We start from the raw sequence: 17,784 nt of genomic DNA, 5'->3' as shown, positions 1-17,784 counted from the left end.
AGCGCAGTGCTGCCCTTACTCTTGGACCCGGGGTTCCTGCCCTGGGCCTCTGCTTTAGAGGTCTTCGTGTGGCCCTCTTCTGCCTGGGTCCTCGGGCCCTCAGGCCCCACAGGTCAGAGTCCATGGGGTCAAGGGGCTGCTTACCCGGAGACTGGTGCCCTGTTCCTCCTTCTGTACAACAGGCCTGGGGCTTCAGAGTTCCCTGCTTTAATTAGTGTATGGTCTGACTCCACGCAGGTCTTTCCCCTGGCACATCCTCCGGAGTGTAGGCCACACCACCAGGGAGTACAGGTCCTTACTCCAGGGGAGTGGCCAGGGGAGTGCAGATCCTTACTCCAGGGGACTGGCCAGGGGAGTGCAGGTCCTTACTCCAGGGGACTGGCCAGGGGCGTGCATGCAGGTCCCTTACTCCAGGGGAGTGGCCAGGGGAGTGCAGGTCCTTACTCCAGGGGAGTGGCCAGGGGAGTGCAGGTCCTTACTCCAGGGGAGTGGCCAGGGAGTGCAGGTCCTTACTCCAGGGGAGTGGCCAGGGGAGTGCAGGTCCTTACTCCAGGGGAGTGGCCAGGGGAGTGCAGGTCCTTACTCCAGGGGAGTGGCCAGGGGAGTGCATGCAGGTCCCTTACTCCAGGGGAGTGGCCAGGGGCGTGCAGGTCCTTACTCCAGGGGAGTGGCCAGGGGTGTGAGGTCCCTTACACCAGGGGAGTGGCCAGGGGAGTGCAGGTCCTTGCACCAGGGGAGTGGCCAGGGGAGTGCATGCAGGTCCTTACTCCAGGGGAGTGGCCAGGGGCGTGCAGGTCCTTACTCCAGGGGAGTGGCCAGGGGCGTGCAGGTCCTTACACCAGGGGAGTGGCCAGGGGCTGGTCATCTGCATAGGAGTGATAGTGAGGTAGATAGAGAGTGGATATACCCTGTCTTTACATTTGCATGTATGCAAGGACTCTAGCTCTGAGTGAGGCTGGAGGTGGAAAGAGGGGGGAAGGCCAGGGACTCCATTTCCTCTCTGTGCTGCTCACTGCATGCATGTAGAGGCGGGGATGATGTGAGTGTCAGCTCGCAGGCTGTGTGAGGCTGGCTCTGCCATGCAGGAGCTTTGTACCTGGGGCAAGTTACTGAACTCGTCTGTACTTGTTTCCTCGCCTGCGGAACAGGTATAGTGACATGCCCTATCTTAGGGTCCATGTGAGCATTCAAGGAGTTAATAGGTGTAAAGTGTAAAGAATGGTGTCTAGCAACAGAAATCCTCCAATAAATGCTAAGTGTTAGGGTAAGGCTATTACCATCTACTTATTATTAAATTATAATCACCCATTTGGTGATTAAGGAAGGAAGGAATAGTCACTGATTTTAGTAACTTTACAAATCCTCAACTAAAGAAGGTATTGAGTGCTGTATAAGTTTATAGATATACACTGAGTGGCCAGATTATTATGATCTCTGAACACATAATAATCTGGCCACTCATTGTATATCCTATATAATAAAAGGCTAATATGCAAATTGTCCCCTCGACCAGGAGTTCAACCAGCAGACAGGCTGGCCAACTGCCCATGTCCCCTCCCCCTAGCCAGGCTGGCCGGACCCCACCCATGCACGAATTCATGCACCGGGCCTCTAACATACATATATATATATATATATATATATATATATATATATATATATATACACACACACACACACACACACACACACACACACATATACATATATATATACATATACATATACATATATATATATACACACACACACACACACACACATACTGAGTGGCCAGATTATTATGCGTTCAGAGATCATAATAATCTGGCCACTCAGTGTATATGAATATGCATGTGTGTGTGTTTATGTATTGATTCTGCTAAGCAAAAATAAGGTGGCTCTTCACAAAATTGTTAGCTGTAAGACAGGTGTAATGCAGCTGCTGCTTGGGGAGCATTTAGCTGAAGTGGTGGTTTTATGTAAATGTAGGGTAGAGGTCACAGCCATAGCTGATGAAACTAGATATTTCATCTAAATGCCTCACTTTACATATGATCTGAAGCCCTTAAAAGATACATAAACTGCCTTGTTTAGATTAGATCTTCTTAGACCTTTAAGATGGCCCCCTTCTCGATTTTAATGTCTTGATAAATACCATTTTTATGTATAGTAGCCCCATCACCTATACCCTGCCTAAGTGGTTCTGCATTGCCTCTTTTACATGCTCTCTAATAATTATTGAGATGCAACTGAGTTCATTAATGCTCAGAACTGTACATTCTGCTTCTTTCCACAGGAATCTGAGCCTTATTAAATTTCAGTGTACTGACAGCCATTTACATTGTTTATTGTGAACGGGGGAGTAGGCAAGGTCAAAGAGAGAGAGGACTATCTCCCCCCTTTCCCCCCTCCCTCCCCCCACATATGCATCCCCAGTTTTTTTCTTTCCAGAGACCTTGAGTTTTGGGGTAGTGGATGTGAAGATATTTGTAGGGTGAGTTGTAATTCTTCAAGACCCCTATGGGAGTTGGCCTGGGTTTCCTAGAGCAGTGGTCGGCAAACTCATTAGTCAGCAGAACGGCAAACCGCGGCTCGCGAGCCGCAGTTTGTCAACCAGTGTTGGGTAGGGTTGCTGTTCTGAGTGGTCACAGTAGGAACAACATTGACAGATATGGTTCAACTCAGTCATTAAATTCATTGCCATAGTTACAGTATTTAGAAAACCACAGTTTTATCCATCTTTTTTCCAGTGCAGAAAACCATTCCACCTTACAAAATGCTAGATATCTATTCTGGCCATTTCACAGAGTTGCTTTGAAGATAAGTTGAAATAACATCTGTGAAAAAATTTTTGCAAGTACTGTTAAGGCCTTATAAATGGTATCTAGCATCTTGTGAGGGCTCAAGTTATATGATCGGGATAGTAAATGAAGATTGATTGAATCCTCTGTGTAGAAAGGTATGGAGCAGTCACATTGCATCCTGAGTAAGCGAGTAGAACTTGGAGACACAGCCTGGATGGAGCACACAGTTTTTCTCATGCCTCTGTATAAACTGAGGCATGCGGTATTTAAACTCCCCTACAGCCAAACACCACTTCCCAGTGGTAACCTGCCCAGAGGATCCGTGAAACTGCTCTTGATAAAAAGGTTTCTCCATACCGTGAGCCACAGCTAATTACCCCACTTGCTTGCGTCCGAATCTGCATTAACAGGCACCAGATCCCACCCTTCCCATCAGCCCACGTTCTGACTCACTAGGTAAACATGGCCGTTCCAGGAGCAATATTTTGAAGTCTCAGTGAGCTTAATTAGTTTTCTTCTATATTATTTTCTCACTAGCTTCTTGTTTTCTTTGATGGAGGATGCTCCTGGGACACCTTTTCTCTCTTTTAAACAAACAGAGAACTGACCTTACACTGTTAGTCCTGTTTTTTGTTGCTTCTCTACTAAACTGCAGTAGTTCTCCTAAAAACACACCCTCCTCTTACCAGAAATCTGACTTCACCGTGGAAAAGAAACTCCAGCGTTGTTTCCTGTGTTCCCTTCCTCCACAAAAGTAGTAAAAAAAAAGAGGAGACTTTTTTGGGGGTCAGTATTAATAGCACTTTAGAGAACCTGGGCTGTCAATCCTTAAGTTTTCTCGTGCTGGCAATGTATTTGTTTTAATATATTGCCCTCTTGCTTCTTCCTAGCAGCGCTAACATTCGTCTGCCAGCTGTTGTCACGCAATCCCTCAAAACCCTGACTTCTTCATCTATAAAGTGGGAGTATTACTATCTAAGAATGTTGTTTTGAGAATTAAATAAGATTATGTTTATTAATATCTGGCACCATGCTTGGTGCATTAAGATGTGCTCAGCATCCTTTAAACCACTGGCCTACTGCATCATATCCTTGATTTTTCAAAAGTGGTAGCTACTGGAGGTCAGAGGTTTCCATGAATTCTGCATTGAATGTTACCTGCTTTAACTTTTAGGGCTCAAATTGCCTCAGTGTGGGCAGGCAGTCAAACCACTGTGTAGAAGACTCTGAATCACGCGTTTCTTCAAACCGTCTCCCCTCTTCCTCCCTCTCTCCCTGCCCCCTTTCTCTGCAGTTCCTTTGGAAACAAATACAAAAGCAGGAGAAGTCACATCGGATGCCGCTCAGAATGAGAAGAGAGAGGGTTCAGAAACTGGACTCGCGAGCTCACTTCCAGTGAGGGAACATCCCAGCGCAGTGGAGTCACCGTCAGAGAAAAGTGCGAGTGGCGCCTCAGTGCCCGAGGCCCCCATCATTCTGAGCCCCCCGCAGACCCCCACTGCAGACACATACAACCTGCTCTGGAGGGCGGGGAAGGATGGCGGGCTGCCCATCAATGCCTACTTTGTGAAGTATCGAAAGGTACTGTCTCCTCAGGTATCATCACGCCCTCACGCTGTGTGTAGAGCATATGCTGATGACCTTTTACTTTGGGGGAGCAGCAGGAAAGATGCTCCAGGGGGATGAGTTTGGGAGACTCACCCCAGCTGCATTTACCAGCTTATAAAAGGAGTGAGAATGAAGTATAAACAGTTTTCCCCAAAATTGGTATTCTCAGGACCCCGTGACTTCTCAGCATTTTTTATCAAACATTTTAACCCATTGGGGATAAAGCGCTATAAACCACTTTTTAAAAAGTCATTCCCCCTTCTCTAACATAGTAATATACAGTTTATTTATCAAAGAAAGCATTGTCTTATTGAAAACAACTTTTTGAACAAAGTCCTCCGGCATCATCTCTGATGAGAATTTGCATCTCAAGTTGTCTTCTTCATTGTATTGGACTCTCGTGTTGTTTGGTTATTTATCACAGTAAACTGTTGATTTTTTAGATGTTTTCCCTCCAGAGGCTTATATTAAAGCAAAATTAAAAAGTCTCCCTGGTTTAATGAAACCAGCAGATGAATGAAATGGGAAGAGAGGCACTCATATTTAAAAGTCATTTTCTTTGTTCAAGATATTTGGAATCCATCTTTTCATAGTAATATGTTTAATATCTGGAAAAATTAACATCATGAGATTTGAATGTTTCTTTACTTTTCTAACCGGATGATTCTAGAGGCAGGAAGTTTCACTGGTGTTCTTAGCCTCACGGCAACTCCCATATGAGGTTGTCTCTTGTTTCCATTAATGAAAACATAATGGATTGGATCCCTGAAGTTTATTTCATTCAGCACGTATTGATCAGTGTCAAGAATGAAGCAAGAATGCTAGAAATATATAACCCATAATTATTTAATCCATATGTATACAAGCATACATATTCTAATTTATCATATTTATTATGTATAGTGTATGTTATCATTAATACACATTATTAGACACTGATTTTATTCTCCCATTAGCCCAGTAAGAAACGAGTATTGTTTCCATTACAAGTAAAAGGAACCGACTTTGGGAGATAAATCACTTGCTGGAGGCCGTACTTGGTGGTAGGTAGCAGAGCCAGGAGTCTTTTCAGTGAGAGTTCCTGGGTTCTTGCTGCAGGCCTCCTTATAGTCCTTATATTTCTTAATAGGAAGAACTATTGTGTCTCTTTTATTTAACATGGCACACCACTTCCCAAAATTCACCTGGGATTGAATAACTTGCAGTTTTTACCAAATTTGAATGGAAGCTTTTTCTACCCTTTATCTCCTTTTCCTAATGGCCCATTTCCTCTTGAGCAGCTGGACGATGGCGTCGGCGTGGTGGGCAGCTGGCACACAGTGCGGGTCCCAGGCAGCGAAAATGAGCTCCACTTAACGGAGCTGGAGCCATCGAGTCTCTATGAAGTTTTGATGGTGGCAAGAAGCGCAGCGGGCGAAGGGCAGCCTGCCATGCTGACCTTCCGAACCAGCAAAGGTGAGTAAATCTGCCGTCAGAGGAATGGCCGGCTGTCGTGTGTCGCTTTATTAGGAAGCATCCTTTTGGCTAGTAGAGATTCTTATGTATAAATTCATTAAATACGCCTATTATGGTACCTTTTTTTGGCCACAGTGGATGGTTGTATTATTCCATTCCACCCAGTGTTCCACAGATATTTTTGAGAGCTTATGATAGGTAAGGCCGTAAGATAGGCGATGCAGGGAGAACAGAGGTGATCAAGACAACATCCCTGTTGGAGCTTCCACTTTGCTAAGAAAGGTGAGACAGAAGCATAAAAACCAACTACAAGGCAACAGTTCAGGTCAGCTAATAGTTACTGAATGCTTCTATGTGCCCGGCAATAAACAAAATAGACAAAACTCCTGTTCTCATGGAGCTTACATTCTAGTTGGGAGAGATTTATAGCTAAGTTACAAGTATGTTAGAAGTGGTGACTGTTAGCAAGAAAAATAAATTAGGGGATGGATGTGGGAAGTGTATGGAGTAGCAGTTGTCACAGTTTAGGGAGGTGGCCAGAGAAGTCTTCAGTGAACAGTCAACAGCAGAGCAGAATGTTAAGGAGGTGAAGTGGAAAGCCATGTGACTATCTGGGGAAAGAACATCCCAGCAGTGAGAATAGCAAGTGCAAAGGCCCTGGGGTGGGGTGTGCTTGGTGTATCCTTGGAACACTGAGGGAGCCTCTGATGGGAACAGAGTAAGTGAGGAGAACACTCAGGGAGGTGACTGAGTGGCCACATCACACAGCGCCTTGTCGACATTGACTTTGAGTGAGTTGGGAGCATTGTAGGGATCTGAGCAGAGTTGTGACACAACCTGATGTATGTTTCAACAGACAGTTCTGGCTGTAGGGGCAGGAGGAAGGCAGGGGTGTAGGCAGAGACCAGACTTGGTAAGTGCTAGGAAAGACTGACGGAGAAAATGCCAGCGGCATGAAGAGAAGGGGTATTCTTTCTGCGGAGCTTGTGAGGGAGGCTTGATGGGAAAGATGCCGTCATAGCTCAGCCACAGATGATGGCGAAGAAGACTTCAGGGAGCGGAGAGAGGGTTTGGGGGGAGCAGTGTTTATTAGGGCACAATAATAAAAGGAGGTATGATGATTGAGAAGAAATTATCAGCTGGCTTTTGAAAAAGACCTTTTCATCTAACTACTGAGATGGCCAGAAAAATAATGAGTATTTCTTCCTTGAAATGTATTTTGAGTCAATTTTTATACTTAGTCCTCAGTCGTTTACAGAGTCTGACCTGTAAATATTGAATAATAAGCATGTATTTCAGTTTTAAAATAATCACCCAATTTCACCTTTTGCCTCTTGAAATTTTAAAACTTAGTACAACAGTTATTCTGTGAAGAAACTTAACAGAAGCTCTTTAATAATGAATTTTATGTTTTAGAGTTAAGAAATATGTACAGTAAAAAGAAAAATGGACAGTTTGAAAACCTTTACCCTAGTCATTTGGTGTTTTTGTGTTGTTGTTTTTCTGTGTGTAAATTAAAGTTAGCTTGTGAAGAAAGACTCATTTTAGTTTCCCTTTAAGGTACTAGAAAAGATAAAGTAATTTTAAAAGTCAGGGCCTCTGAGAGCTAAGTATTTACAATGTAGAGCTTAAATTTAGACCCTGTGACAGGTAAGGCCATATGTTTGCATCTGTGTGCCAGTTGAATGTCATGGCTTCTTTTCTTACTTTGCGTACATACAGAAGCTCACGTTACAGCATGTTTTCTAACCTTTCTAGAGAAAACAACCTCATCGAAAAACGCCCAGGCCCCCTCCCCTCCAGCGGGCGTTCCGAAGCGCCCTGTGCTCTCGGAGGCCGTGGACCACTTTGGAGTGGTCCTAACAGACCCTTCCAGGCACAGCGGAGGTAAGGAGACTCATCTTCCTACTCACTTTGTTCGCTTATAAATGTAGCCGACCTGTTTCAGATTATTGGGGAGCGGAAGGGGACAGGGCATTTGTTTATTATTCAGGTTATATCCACCATGTACTCTTCTAGGTCCTATTTCAACCATCTTCTTAAATTCCCTGTAGCATCCAAATCTTGGAACCCAGTGTCATGATTGGTGTTTAAGGTAATACACTCAGATTCAGAACATCTGGTACTAAGATTTTATAACTCACAAAAAGGATTTTTCCATCTCCTCTCTGGCAGGGAAACCAAATTTATATTTTGAACTCTTAAAAGTCTTACTTATTTTTGATGACTTATCAAAATATATGGTGGTACCTATAGTAAGATTTAGAACTTTTTTGAATTGAATGATTACAAAGTCACACTCAGGTTCATTGCTAGATCTTGTCAAACTATGGTTTTTAGGTAAATTTATTTAATCATCACAGGAACCTGATGAAGAAGGTAGCATATCTATTGTACAAAATAGGAAACTGAGACTCAGGCAGTGATGCTGCTTGCCTGAGATCATCCAGAAACCAGAAGAATTGCTCTTCAAATTCAGATTTTTTAGCTCCAAGTGCAGCGTTCTTTCCTTTATCCTTTAACTGTCACATGCTGTTTCTTTAAGATATTAAAGATATTCTTCTCTGTGGAGATATTTTTCCCTAATAACTTTCTCTATTCAAACTGTGGTGTTCTTTGATGAACTTTTAATAACTATCTACCATTAAGTATACCATAATTAAAACTCTTTGATAAGTTTTAACCCCGTATGAATCGACAGAAGGAAGTTGTTTGGTTGTGTAGTATTTAAAGAGATTTACTAACAGTTCTGTTCGTTCTGTTTCCATTGCTTTCTAACTTGAAAGGAATACAGTAAGTATCACTCAAAGTTGCCTGCTTTGAGTAGATTCCTTTTCATCCACGAATGAATTTGTTGTATAAAATGCCACACTTTTCTCCATACAAGTACCATATGCTACAGTGTTTTGTCCTCATGTACTGTACTTGTATCTGGGTTGAGGGGGTGTTGAGACAGAGGGTGTTGCTTGAGCGGTGTGGCACTGGCCAGAGGCAGGACTCCCTTGGTGACTTCACCTGAGCAATGTCACCATGGCCGGGGTGGGTCCTCCTTGTTCCGCTCAGAAACGGAGCAGGCCAAAGAGAACTAGCTCACTGTACGGGATTCACAGTTGAGTGGCAGTGTGCTCATTTGTGATGTAGCTGTCATACCAACCAGGCTGTTTCCAGCAGCTTTCTTTCCTCGTAGGAGTGAAGTGGGGAGCCAGTTAGATTCACACGATGGCTTGGTCAGCAGGAAGCGTTAGGTACACGGTTTCCAGGGCTGATGTTTCCATAGAATCGGCCACAGAATCTAGACCGTCTCACCTGGGGGTTAGGTCATCCCCTCCCCTTGGCAGTTGGAACTGAAAACTGCTGGACGTTAGCTCTCTCACCCCCGTTCTCTCCGTGTTCATGTGGATGGTCGTGTGGATCATGTATTTTCTCATAGCACTCTTCTTTGATGACATAACCTGTCTTCCTGCTTTCATCCTGAGCAGGGTCTCTCTTTCCGTTATTATCAGTATTGATTTTATTAGTCAAGTTTTATGTATATTCACGCCTAGCAGTTCGTGTTTTGGTGTAGCAGTCCTATAGCCTTGAGGCATGTTAAGATAGGATAGCAACACTTAATTTAACAATCTCTAGATTGTTTGCTGAATCTGTTTTATGTGGCTTGGATGGATAAAGAAACCATCTAAATTCACTAACAAATAATTTTACTATAAATTTACTATAAATTATAAGCACAATCAGACTTGAAGCACCCAATAATAAAATTACTCATACACTGTTTTAGCCATGAACCCAAATTAGCCTGGTCACAATTATTACACTAACGTTCAGTTTCTCAGAGACAGTTGTCAAGTTAGCAGGTTAATTTTACTTTCCTTCCTTTTATTTCCTGTATTTGGCTATTTCATTGCCTTTTAACAGGAAGATATATTATTACCTCTGGCAAAGTTTGGAGAACTTTAATTAAATATTTGGCAGTTATCCCCTTTAGTTGGTTTGAGTTATTCTTGTCTCTGACACCGCGGGTTACTGAAGTGAATGTTTCCGTTCTCAGTTCCAGAGGCCCCCGATCGGCCCACCATCTCCACTGCGTCAGAGACGTCCGTCTACGTCACTTGGATTCCTCGGGCCAATGGGGGTTCTCCAATCACTGCCTTCAAGGTCGAATATAAACGGATGAGGAGTAGTGATTGGCTGGTGGCAGCTGAAGATATCCCTCCTTCCAGACTCTCTGTGGAAGTTCGTAGTTTAGAGCCAGGTATTAATATTCAAACATTTCCTTTTTATACCATCAGTGCTGACTGTAGGTGCATAGTTTCATTAGCTATACAGTTTTAGTTAAAGTAATGCAAGCTTATTACATACAAATGTGAAAATAAAGAAAACATGAAGAAGAGGCCACGACTGCAGTGGAAGAGCTGCTGAGCAGGGACCTATCCCCGCGGAGCAGAGCTGACTTCAGTGGGGCTCCAGGGAGCGCCGCGTGTGCCCTCTGAGTGTATCACCCGTGGAAGTGGTGGCGTGGGGCTCCAGTGTGGTCTGAAGCTGGCCATCAAGTGCGTCAGCTCTGAGGCTTCCTGAGAGGTGCAGGCCAAGGTTAGCCACTGCCTGTGCCCTGCCTGGAGCCACCTGGCATGAGCTACAGGGTGATGGGCTTAGAGGTGCCCAGGAGAGGCCAAGCTGTGTACTGAGTCCAGCTGCCTCTAGTGCCAGGCCTGGGGCCACTTAGCAAGAGGTACAGGGTACAGGGCACACCAAGGCCAGATGCGGATTGGGGTTCGTGAACCTTTGAGAGATTTTAGGAAAGTTTGCAGCATGAGCCAAGATAGGCCTTTGGATGGAAGTCACTGGAAGTGGCTTGGGAGGGCCTAGAAGTTGGCTGGGTGGGGTCTTGAGGGATCACCATGGTAGCCAGGTTGATGGAGACTCAGACATGGTGCCTGCGCCTACAAGGGGAGGGCTCAGCAAAGGGAAGTGGCTTCTGCCAGCACTTCCGTTTGAAAGAAAGCTGCCCCTCTAACCTTCTCCCCAGAGCCAGACAATTGAGCTCCTCCTCATACGTCCCTGGTTCCTTTCATGCTGGAGCGAAGAGTGAGTGAGTCCGAGTAAGTCTGTGCACCGGTCCTTTAAGAGCAACTCCTGGGGCTACAGCAGCCCTTTGTGTCAGCCAGCCACCATTCCTGCTGGTTTTTACAGCCAGGAGTTCTGGGGACTTCTCTTCCCTGCACTGGAAACCTGGGCTGGGGGCTGGTAGGGGACCCCTCCCTCCTCAGGGGGACCTCAGCAGCTGAGATAGCCTTCCTGACTTTTAACTGCCACACGGGAGTGTGGAACCAACCCGTTCTGTGTCTGCCCCTCCTCTCTGACTCAGTGTGGCAGAAGTGCATCCTTAGTTGTTCAGCTAGACTTTCTGTAATTTCGATGTGATCGTGGGGGGATCCCAGTACCACACTTACCTACTCCGTCATTTGACTGGAAGCCCACTGAGAAGGTGGCGGTTTTAAATGTGTATAAAGCTACGTGACGTTTTTCAGATGGAAAACAGGCTGCGGCAGCCCACTGGGTACTTTTGAGCTGTTAGGAACCTTGCTTTAGGGTCTAATTTATCCTTTAGGTTCCAGATTTTCAGAAACTCACACCCTTAGTGTTGTTGTTTTTTAAGTTCTTAAATCTAATACAAATAAGTATCTTCGGTTGTAGTCTAAATCTGCTCCCTCTTCCCCCTGACTACAGGTGGAATCAGAGTGACATACCCCCCACAGCGCCTCTTCATAAATGTATTCACCATACTAAATCTTCAGCTGTTCTTTCCCAGGGAAAAGAACCTGGTCTTGAGCACAGACACCCCACTAGTGCTGTATTAGATGGGTGTGACTTTGGAACTGGATGGTGCAAGGAGCATGTGGGCTCCTCCCTGTTCTCTGTCCACCCCCTTCGGTGACAGATCATTCCTCTCTCGGGGTGTGTACATCTCGGGATTGTGAACACACTGCACTGAGCAGCTACTACCAGTTGCTAGAAATTGGCACGTGGGTAGAAATCTATGTACCACACAGGCTTCCGCGTATGTTATTGTTATAGCACAGTTGTCATAGTTTGAGTTATTGTACCTTCAGTTGTATTACAGCTTTTTAAAAATTCTGTGTTTGTTTTTTTTTTCTTCTCTCCTCAAAAGGTTCAACATACAAATTTAGGGTCATTGCTATCAACCATCATGGTGAGAGTTTTCGGAGTTCAGCATCTCGTCCTTATCAGGTGGCTGGGTTCCCCAATCGTTATTCTAACCGTCCAGTAGCCGGGCCTCACATTGTGCACACAGAAGCCGTCAGTGATACGCAGATCATGCTAAAGTGGACGGTAAGTAATACGTCTTTTCTAGTGAGAAGGTTGTCTGGTTTGGCCATGTTAATAGTTTCATGTCCTCATGACATGATACAGTGAACAGCAAATTTTTGAAGTTTTTTAAAAAAAATGTTTTTATTGATTTCAGGGAGGAAGGGAGAGGGAGAGAGAGATAGAAACATCAATGAAAGAGAATCATTGATTGGCTGCCTCCTGCACGCCCCCTACTGGGGATTGAGCCCGCAACCCAAGACCTTCCTTGCCTCGGGACCATGGCACATCCCAGTTCCTGTGCCCTGACCGGGAATTGAACAGGTTCATAGGTCAATGCTCAACCACTGAGCCATGCCAGCTGGGCAGATTTTTTAACTTTTAAGTGAGGAAATTGAAGGGCACAGATATTTGTCTAAAAGCACATGTTATTAATGGGGTAGGGTTAAAAATAAAATTATTGTTACCTCAGCTCTAATCCAAGTGTTAACTTAATTGCCATTTCATGATTTATTCATTTTGAACCAAATGTACTTTTATGCCTTTGAACCTTGAGAAATATATTGCTTTAATTTTGGTTAGCCCTGCAATAAGCTAAATGCTCTTAATACCTTTGAATTAAATTTAAAATGGCCATCAAGGATGTTTGCAAAATGAATCCAGAGAAATATTGCCACGCAAATAAATAAATCTTAATGGATTTGAAAGTTAAATTTATTTTGGTTTTTGACAAGTTTTCTGCTTGTTTTTTTTTAGTACATTCCATCAATTAACAATAACACTCCCATTCAAGGATTTTATATCTATTACCGGCCAACAGACAGTGATAATGACAGCGATTACAAGAGGGACATTGTAGAAGGTAAGATCCATTGGCAAGCGGGGGTCCCAGTAAAGGAGTTTTGGAAGGAATATTATGAAAAACATAATCCCAGGTTAAGATAGTGTGAAAAATTGAAATGGTATATGTGCTATTACTTTGAATTTTTCCCAGAGAAAGATAATTTTTTTAACTTAATATATATAGTAGCTCACATTTTGGTTGTAAAAACTGTCAGTTACAAAAGTATGGGGAGGTCTGATTTGTCAGTAGTTCATCTGAAAATAATTTTTGTTTCCTGTTTTGTTTAAATGAATAGTAACCTGTGTATAAAAAACTGCAACTTCTAGCTATATTTTAAAAAAATAATAATGTCTCAGTCAGCAGTTCCATTAAAGTTTGCACTAGAAAGATCACATCTTGAGCATGTTATTCACTTTTAGAAATGCTGAAAAATTGGAATATACGTAGAGAAAAAACAAACAAACAGTCAAGATGGTGAAGGGTGCCCTAACCGGTTTGGCTCAGTGGATAGAGCATCGGCCTGCGGACTGAAAGGTCCCGGGTTGGATTCTGGCCAAGGACACATGCCCAAGTTGCAGGCTAGATCCCCAGTAGGGGGCATGCAGGAGGCAGCCAGTCAATAATTCTCTCTCATCATTGATGTTTCTATCTCTCTCTCCCTCTCTCTTCCTCTCTGAAATCAATAAAAATATTTTTAAAAGATGGTGAAGGATGTTGAAACTGCCTTTCTCCTGCATTTATAATATAACTCAGAACTTTGCATCTGGTCTGAAGGCACCACAGGATCAGCTGGCCCCTGCCTGCACCTGCAGCCATGTCTCGGGCACCTCTTCCTGTGTCACCGTGTCCTCTGTCCCACCCGGGCCTTCCTCAGCTTCCTGTGTGCAGCAAGACCTTCCTTGCCTCAGGACCTTGGCACATCCCAGTTCCTGCTCCCTGTCATGCTCCCCTCCCAAAGGCTTTGTCTAGGTGCCCTTCTCTCTGTGTGCTTAAATATTTCTTCCTCAGATAAACTCCTCCCACTTAATTTCCAATCACACCCTTTATGTAGATTTCATAGAAATTTATCATCGATGTATGTGTGTGTGCACATATATGAAATTATTTGCTTAAAGTTTGTCCCCTCGCTAAATGTTAACCTCCTGTGGGGAAGGGACCTTTTTCCAGTGCGGTATCCCCAATCCGTGCAATGGTGAAGTGTTTAGTATTTACTGATTGAATGAATGAATGAAGTCCAGAAAGAACAGTAGAATGTCTAGGATGATCACAGAATTGTTTCACAACTAACAGAAAAAAGATGATGAACAAGCAGCGTGATAGTTGTCTTCAGAGAGTCAAGACTATTGTGTGGAAGAGGAGCGCGGTCATCTGGGGGAGGGGCGGTTAAAAGGAAGTAGCATAAAGGAAGCGTTCTCTAACATGGCTTCCTAACATAGGTGCTGTCAGCACTATCATAGCATTTCTGACATAGGTGCTCTCAGTAATATCTTGGAAGGGGTTCTCGTTTTGGGAGGAAGGCTTCTTTCAGGTCTTTTTTTCACTCCAAGATTCCGACTCTTTGAAATAGTAATGTCCTAATGGACCGTGTCAGACAATTGCCCTGCGCCAAGCTTATTTTCATATGACTTCTTGACATCTAATACTGAGTATAGTTTTTGTTATATGTAGTCTTACAATAAAATACTTTAAATATGCTATGAAATCACATTTCTTTAAATATTGTAACATTTCTCTTACTGTTTGTCCAATGGAATTACTTTTATAATATAATGAAAAATTTATCATCTGAGTTTTAATACCTGGCACATAGGAGGTGCTCAGTAAATTCTTGTTGAATGAAATTGTTTCTCTCTTCTTAATCTGGAAAAGTAGAACAGAAATCCGTTCCTAAAATTTGCTTTAAGCATAAAGAATTGGGGAGATGTAGAAAGATAACTGTTGGTAGCGGAACAATTCTGTGAAGTCCAGATAGTAGCAGCTTTGAGGGAGAAATGACTGGAAAAGCAAGCGGAGGACCTTTGCACGCTAATAATATTCTCTCTTGACCTTGTTCAGTGTGTGAACATAGTGAGCCGCACAGTTATGGGCACTTTTCCTTACGCACATTTCCCTTCAGTAAAAGACTATTAAAAAAAGAAATGGAAAGAATTATTAGTGCCTGTTCTACATTTTAGTCCTAGCCAGGTCTTCATTTTAGTTTAGCTGGGTTAGGAGAGTGGGGCTGTCAGATATTTATTTTTAAAATCTTTTGACAGAGGTTAAACATTTGTTATAAAGTAGTTTTAAACAAGGCAAATGTAAATAAAATGAACATTCCCCCCCCCCACCCCGTCTCTTTGTCTCTGTCTCCTCTCTCTCTCTCTCTCTCTCTCTCTCTCTCTCTCTCTCTCTCTCTCTCTCTCTCTCTCTCCTCTTCCCTTCCTAGTTCTCCTCTCTAGAAATATCCACTGGAAAACAGTTTTAAACTATATTCTGTCATTACATCTTTGAGCTCTCACCAGTTTGTGTGATGTGAATATTGAGTGTGGAACTGCGAGATCGCTTTAAAGGAGCTTTCGTATCCAGTAGTAGAGCCTGTGAGTGTGCGTTTTGCCTCACGGTTCACAGAGAGTGTGTTTATAAACGTGGTAGACGAAGCAGCTAGATGTTTAAGTGGGCTGCACTGTGCTGTGTAATTTGCTTATTTCTTATTTTCAAGTTTATGCACTTGAAATTCCTTTTGTGGCAGTTAACTAGCGGCCTGCTCTGCCAAGCCGGGGAGTACAAGTGTTCACCCGCTGTGCGTCAGGCTGTCTCTAAAGGGAAGTTTTAGGTTACTTACGCGTAGCAACTCAGATCATTCAGGATTTGGGGGAAAAAATGGAAACTCACATTGTTAAAGAATACAGTAAGAGGACAGTTATATTAAGTGATCCTATTTCTGAATTAAGTTCCACGTTCAGCTGTAAATGTTTCTAGCATACCACTGCTTTTTTGCTGGATATTTTCATCTTACCAGGTTAAGTTGCGTTCCAAGTAAATCAGAGTAATTGGTCATTTGATCTTGAAGTCTATGCTTTTGGTTTCTCACCTTTTGTAAAATATCTTTTCAGGAAAAAAAAATTGCATGTTGACTTTAAACCTAATAATGCACTTGGTTGTCTTATTCATCAGGGATCAGTAAAAACTCATTCTCTCCGCTGATGTTTCCTGTAATTTTAGCCATTGGAATAATTACCATAACAATGGAATATGAATTCGTTATTTTAATGGTTTTCTCTTATTAGTAACATATCAGAAGCTTAATTTAATTCCATTTTTGCTGCTGCTGTGGAAGGAAAACTTCAGATCTAGTGTAGTAAATAGTCGTGAGAATGTATATAGTTCGGTGAGTGCAGGGCTGGGCTAGGAAAGGCGTACGGGTAGAGAAAAATAATAGACATTTTTTAGAAAGATTTTGGAATTTTGCCCTGGCTGGTGTAATTGGAGCATCTTGCCATGCACTGAAAGGTTGTGGGTTTGAATCCTGGTCAGGGCCCTTGCCTGGGTTTCGGGTTCGATCCCGGATTGGGGCGTGTATGGGAGGCAACTGATCTCACATTGATGTTTCTCTCGCCCTCTCCCTCTCCTTTTCCCTCTCCCTGTCCCCGCCCCGCCCCCCTTCTCCCTAAAATCATTAAAACATATCCTTGGGCGAGGATTTTAAAAAGAGAAAGATTTTGGAATTTAGAAATAGGTCTGATCTAATCTCAACCAGATTTTGAGGGAGGTTTCTTTTAAGGTTCTCTTTACATTTATAAACAGGTCATAGGTTTCCTCACTTACTGAGCCCTTCAGAGTCCCTTGATCCTAGAACAAACAGGTTCTTCATCTTATAAAACGGGGATCTTTATAAATGAGGGGTTTTGTATTGGTGTCCTGGGGAAGGGGGTGTGCTTTCAGATTGAAATATTTCTGTCTGTGTTGAATTAGAAAGGAACCCGGCGCTGTCTGTCAGCCAAATCGCTCTGATGTGCACGGGTGGTTTGGGTTTTTTTTTCCTTCCCCTTTGATTAATTCTTAAATCAGTTGGTGGTATAGCTGAGTTCTCAGAAACAGTGGAAACAGTTTGAAGAGGGATTAAAGGTGCTTGAAGAGTTAATTAACTTTGGTAGAAGTGTCCTGTTTATTAAAGTTTGTCACAGGTCCGTGGAAGTAAAAATGGAGAATGATTTATACTGGAATGTTCAGTGTAGGAGTGTTTCTAAAGGAAATGTTGGCTGTGTGCCATGGATAACAGAATCATTCTATTAGAGATACTTATGTGGTTTGGAGACCCTGACCCAAAAGAAGAGAAACGGTGGAGCAGTAGCCAAGGGTTTCCCATGGTGGGCTTGCTTTTTGATTATTCTCAACCTTTTATTCAGCATTTGTTTATATGTCATTTGATGTTGAGCTCCTTGCAATGGAATTGAGAGCTTTGCGAAGCCTGTCTTGTAAATGGTCACTTGTTCTGGGAAAGGCACCACTTGCTGATCTCACATGTAGTGTTGCTCCCTGACGGGTGGGCAGAGTGGATTGACTTGCTGGGCTGAACAGGAGGATCAAAGGGCTGAGGGTGTTTTCCACGTGTGTGTGAAATTAACATGCATTTTACAAAGACCCGCCAGTAATTATTTGTAATGAAACGAAGTATTACCGCCAGCACACAGGTCTATCTTTAATTCTGTTTATCTCTTTATCATTTTTTCCATGCCATGGAATAGAAATACAACTTATTTGTGGTATATTACCAAAATACTTATA

At 43.2% G+C, this 17,784-nt stretch overlaps 1 protein-coding gene across 3 annotated transcripts in view; it reads left to right on the top strand.

Moving 5' to 3' along the window:
* The window catches only part of CDON (cell adhesion associated, oncogene regulated), a 76,035-nt gene that overhangs the window by 45,058 nt on the left and 13,193 nt on the right, over positions 1-17,784 (top strand). For all 3 annotated transcript variants that reach the window (XM_079763201.1, XM_079763199.1, XM_079763200.1), the window contains exons 9-14: positions 4,081-4,367; positions 5,675-5,849; positions 7,608-7,736; positions 9,898-10,101; positions 12,019-12,200; positions 12,933-13,038. In XM_079763201.1, coding sequence (XP_079619327.1) covers positions 4,081-4,367; positions 5,675-5,849; positions 7,608-7,736; positions 9,898-10,101; positions 12,019-12,200; positions 12,933-13,038 — 1,083 coding nt within the window. The remainder of the gene's footprint in view (positions 1-4,080; positions 4,368-5,674; positions 5,850-7,607; positions 7,737-9,897; positions 10,102-12,018; positions 12,201-12,932; positions 13,039-17,784) is intronic.

This window comes from Cnephaeus nilssonii, assembly GCF_951640355.1.
Source record: "Cnephaeus nilssonii genome assembly, chromosome: 22".
In the NCBI taxonomy this organism is placed as follows: domain Eukaryota; kingdom Metazoa; phylum Chordata; class Mammalia; order Chiroptera; family Vespertilionidae; genus Cnephaeus; species Cnephaeus nilssonii.
This window is presented reverse-complemented; position numbering and strand designations above follow the sequence as displayed.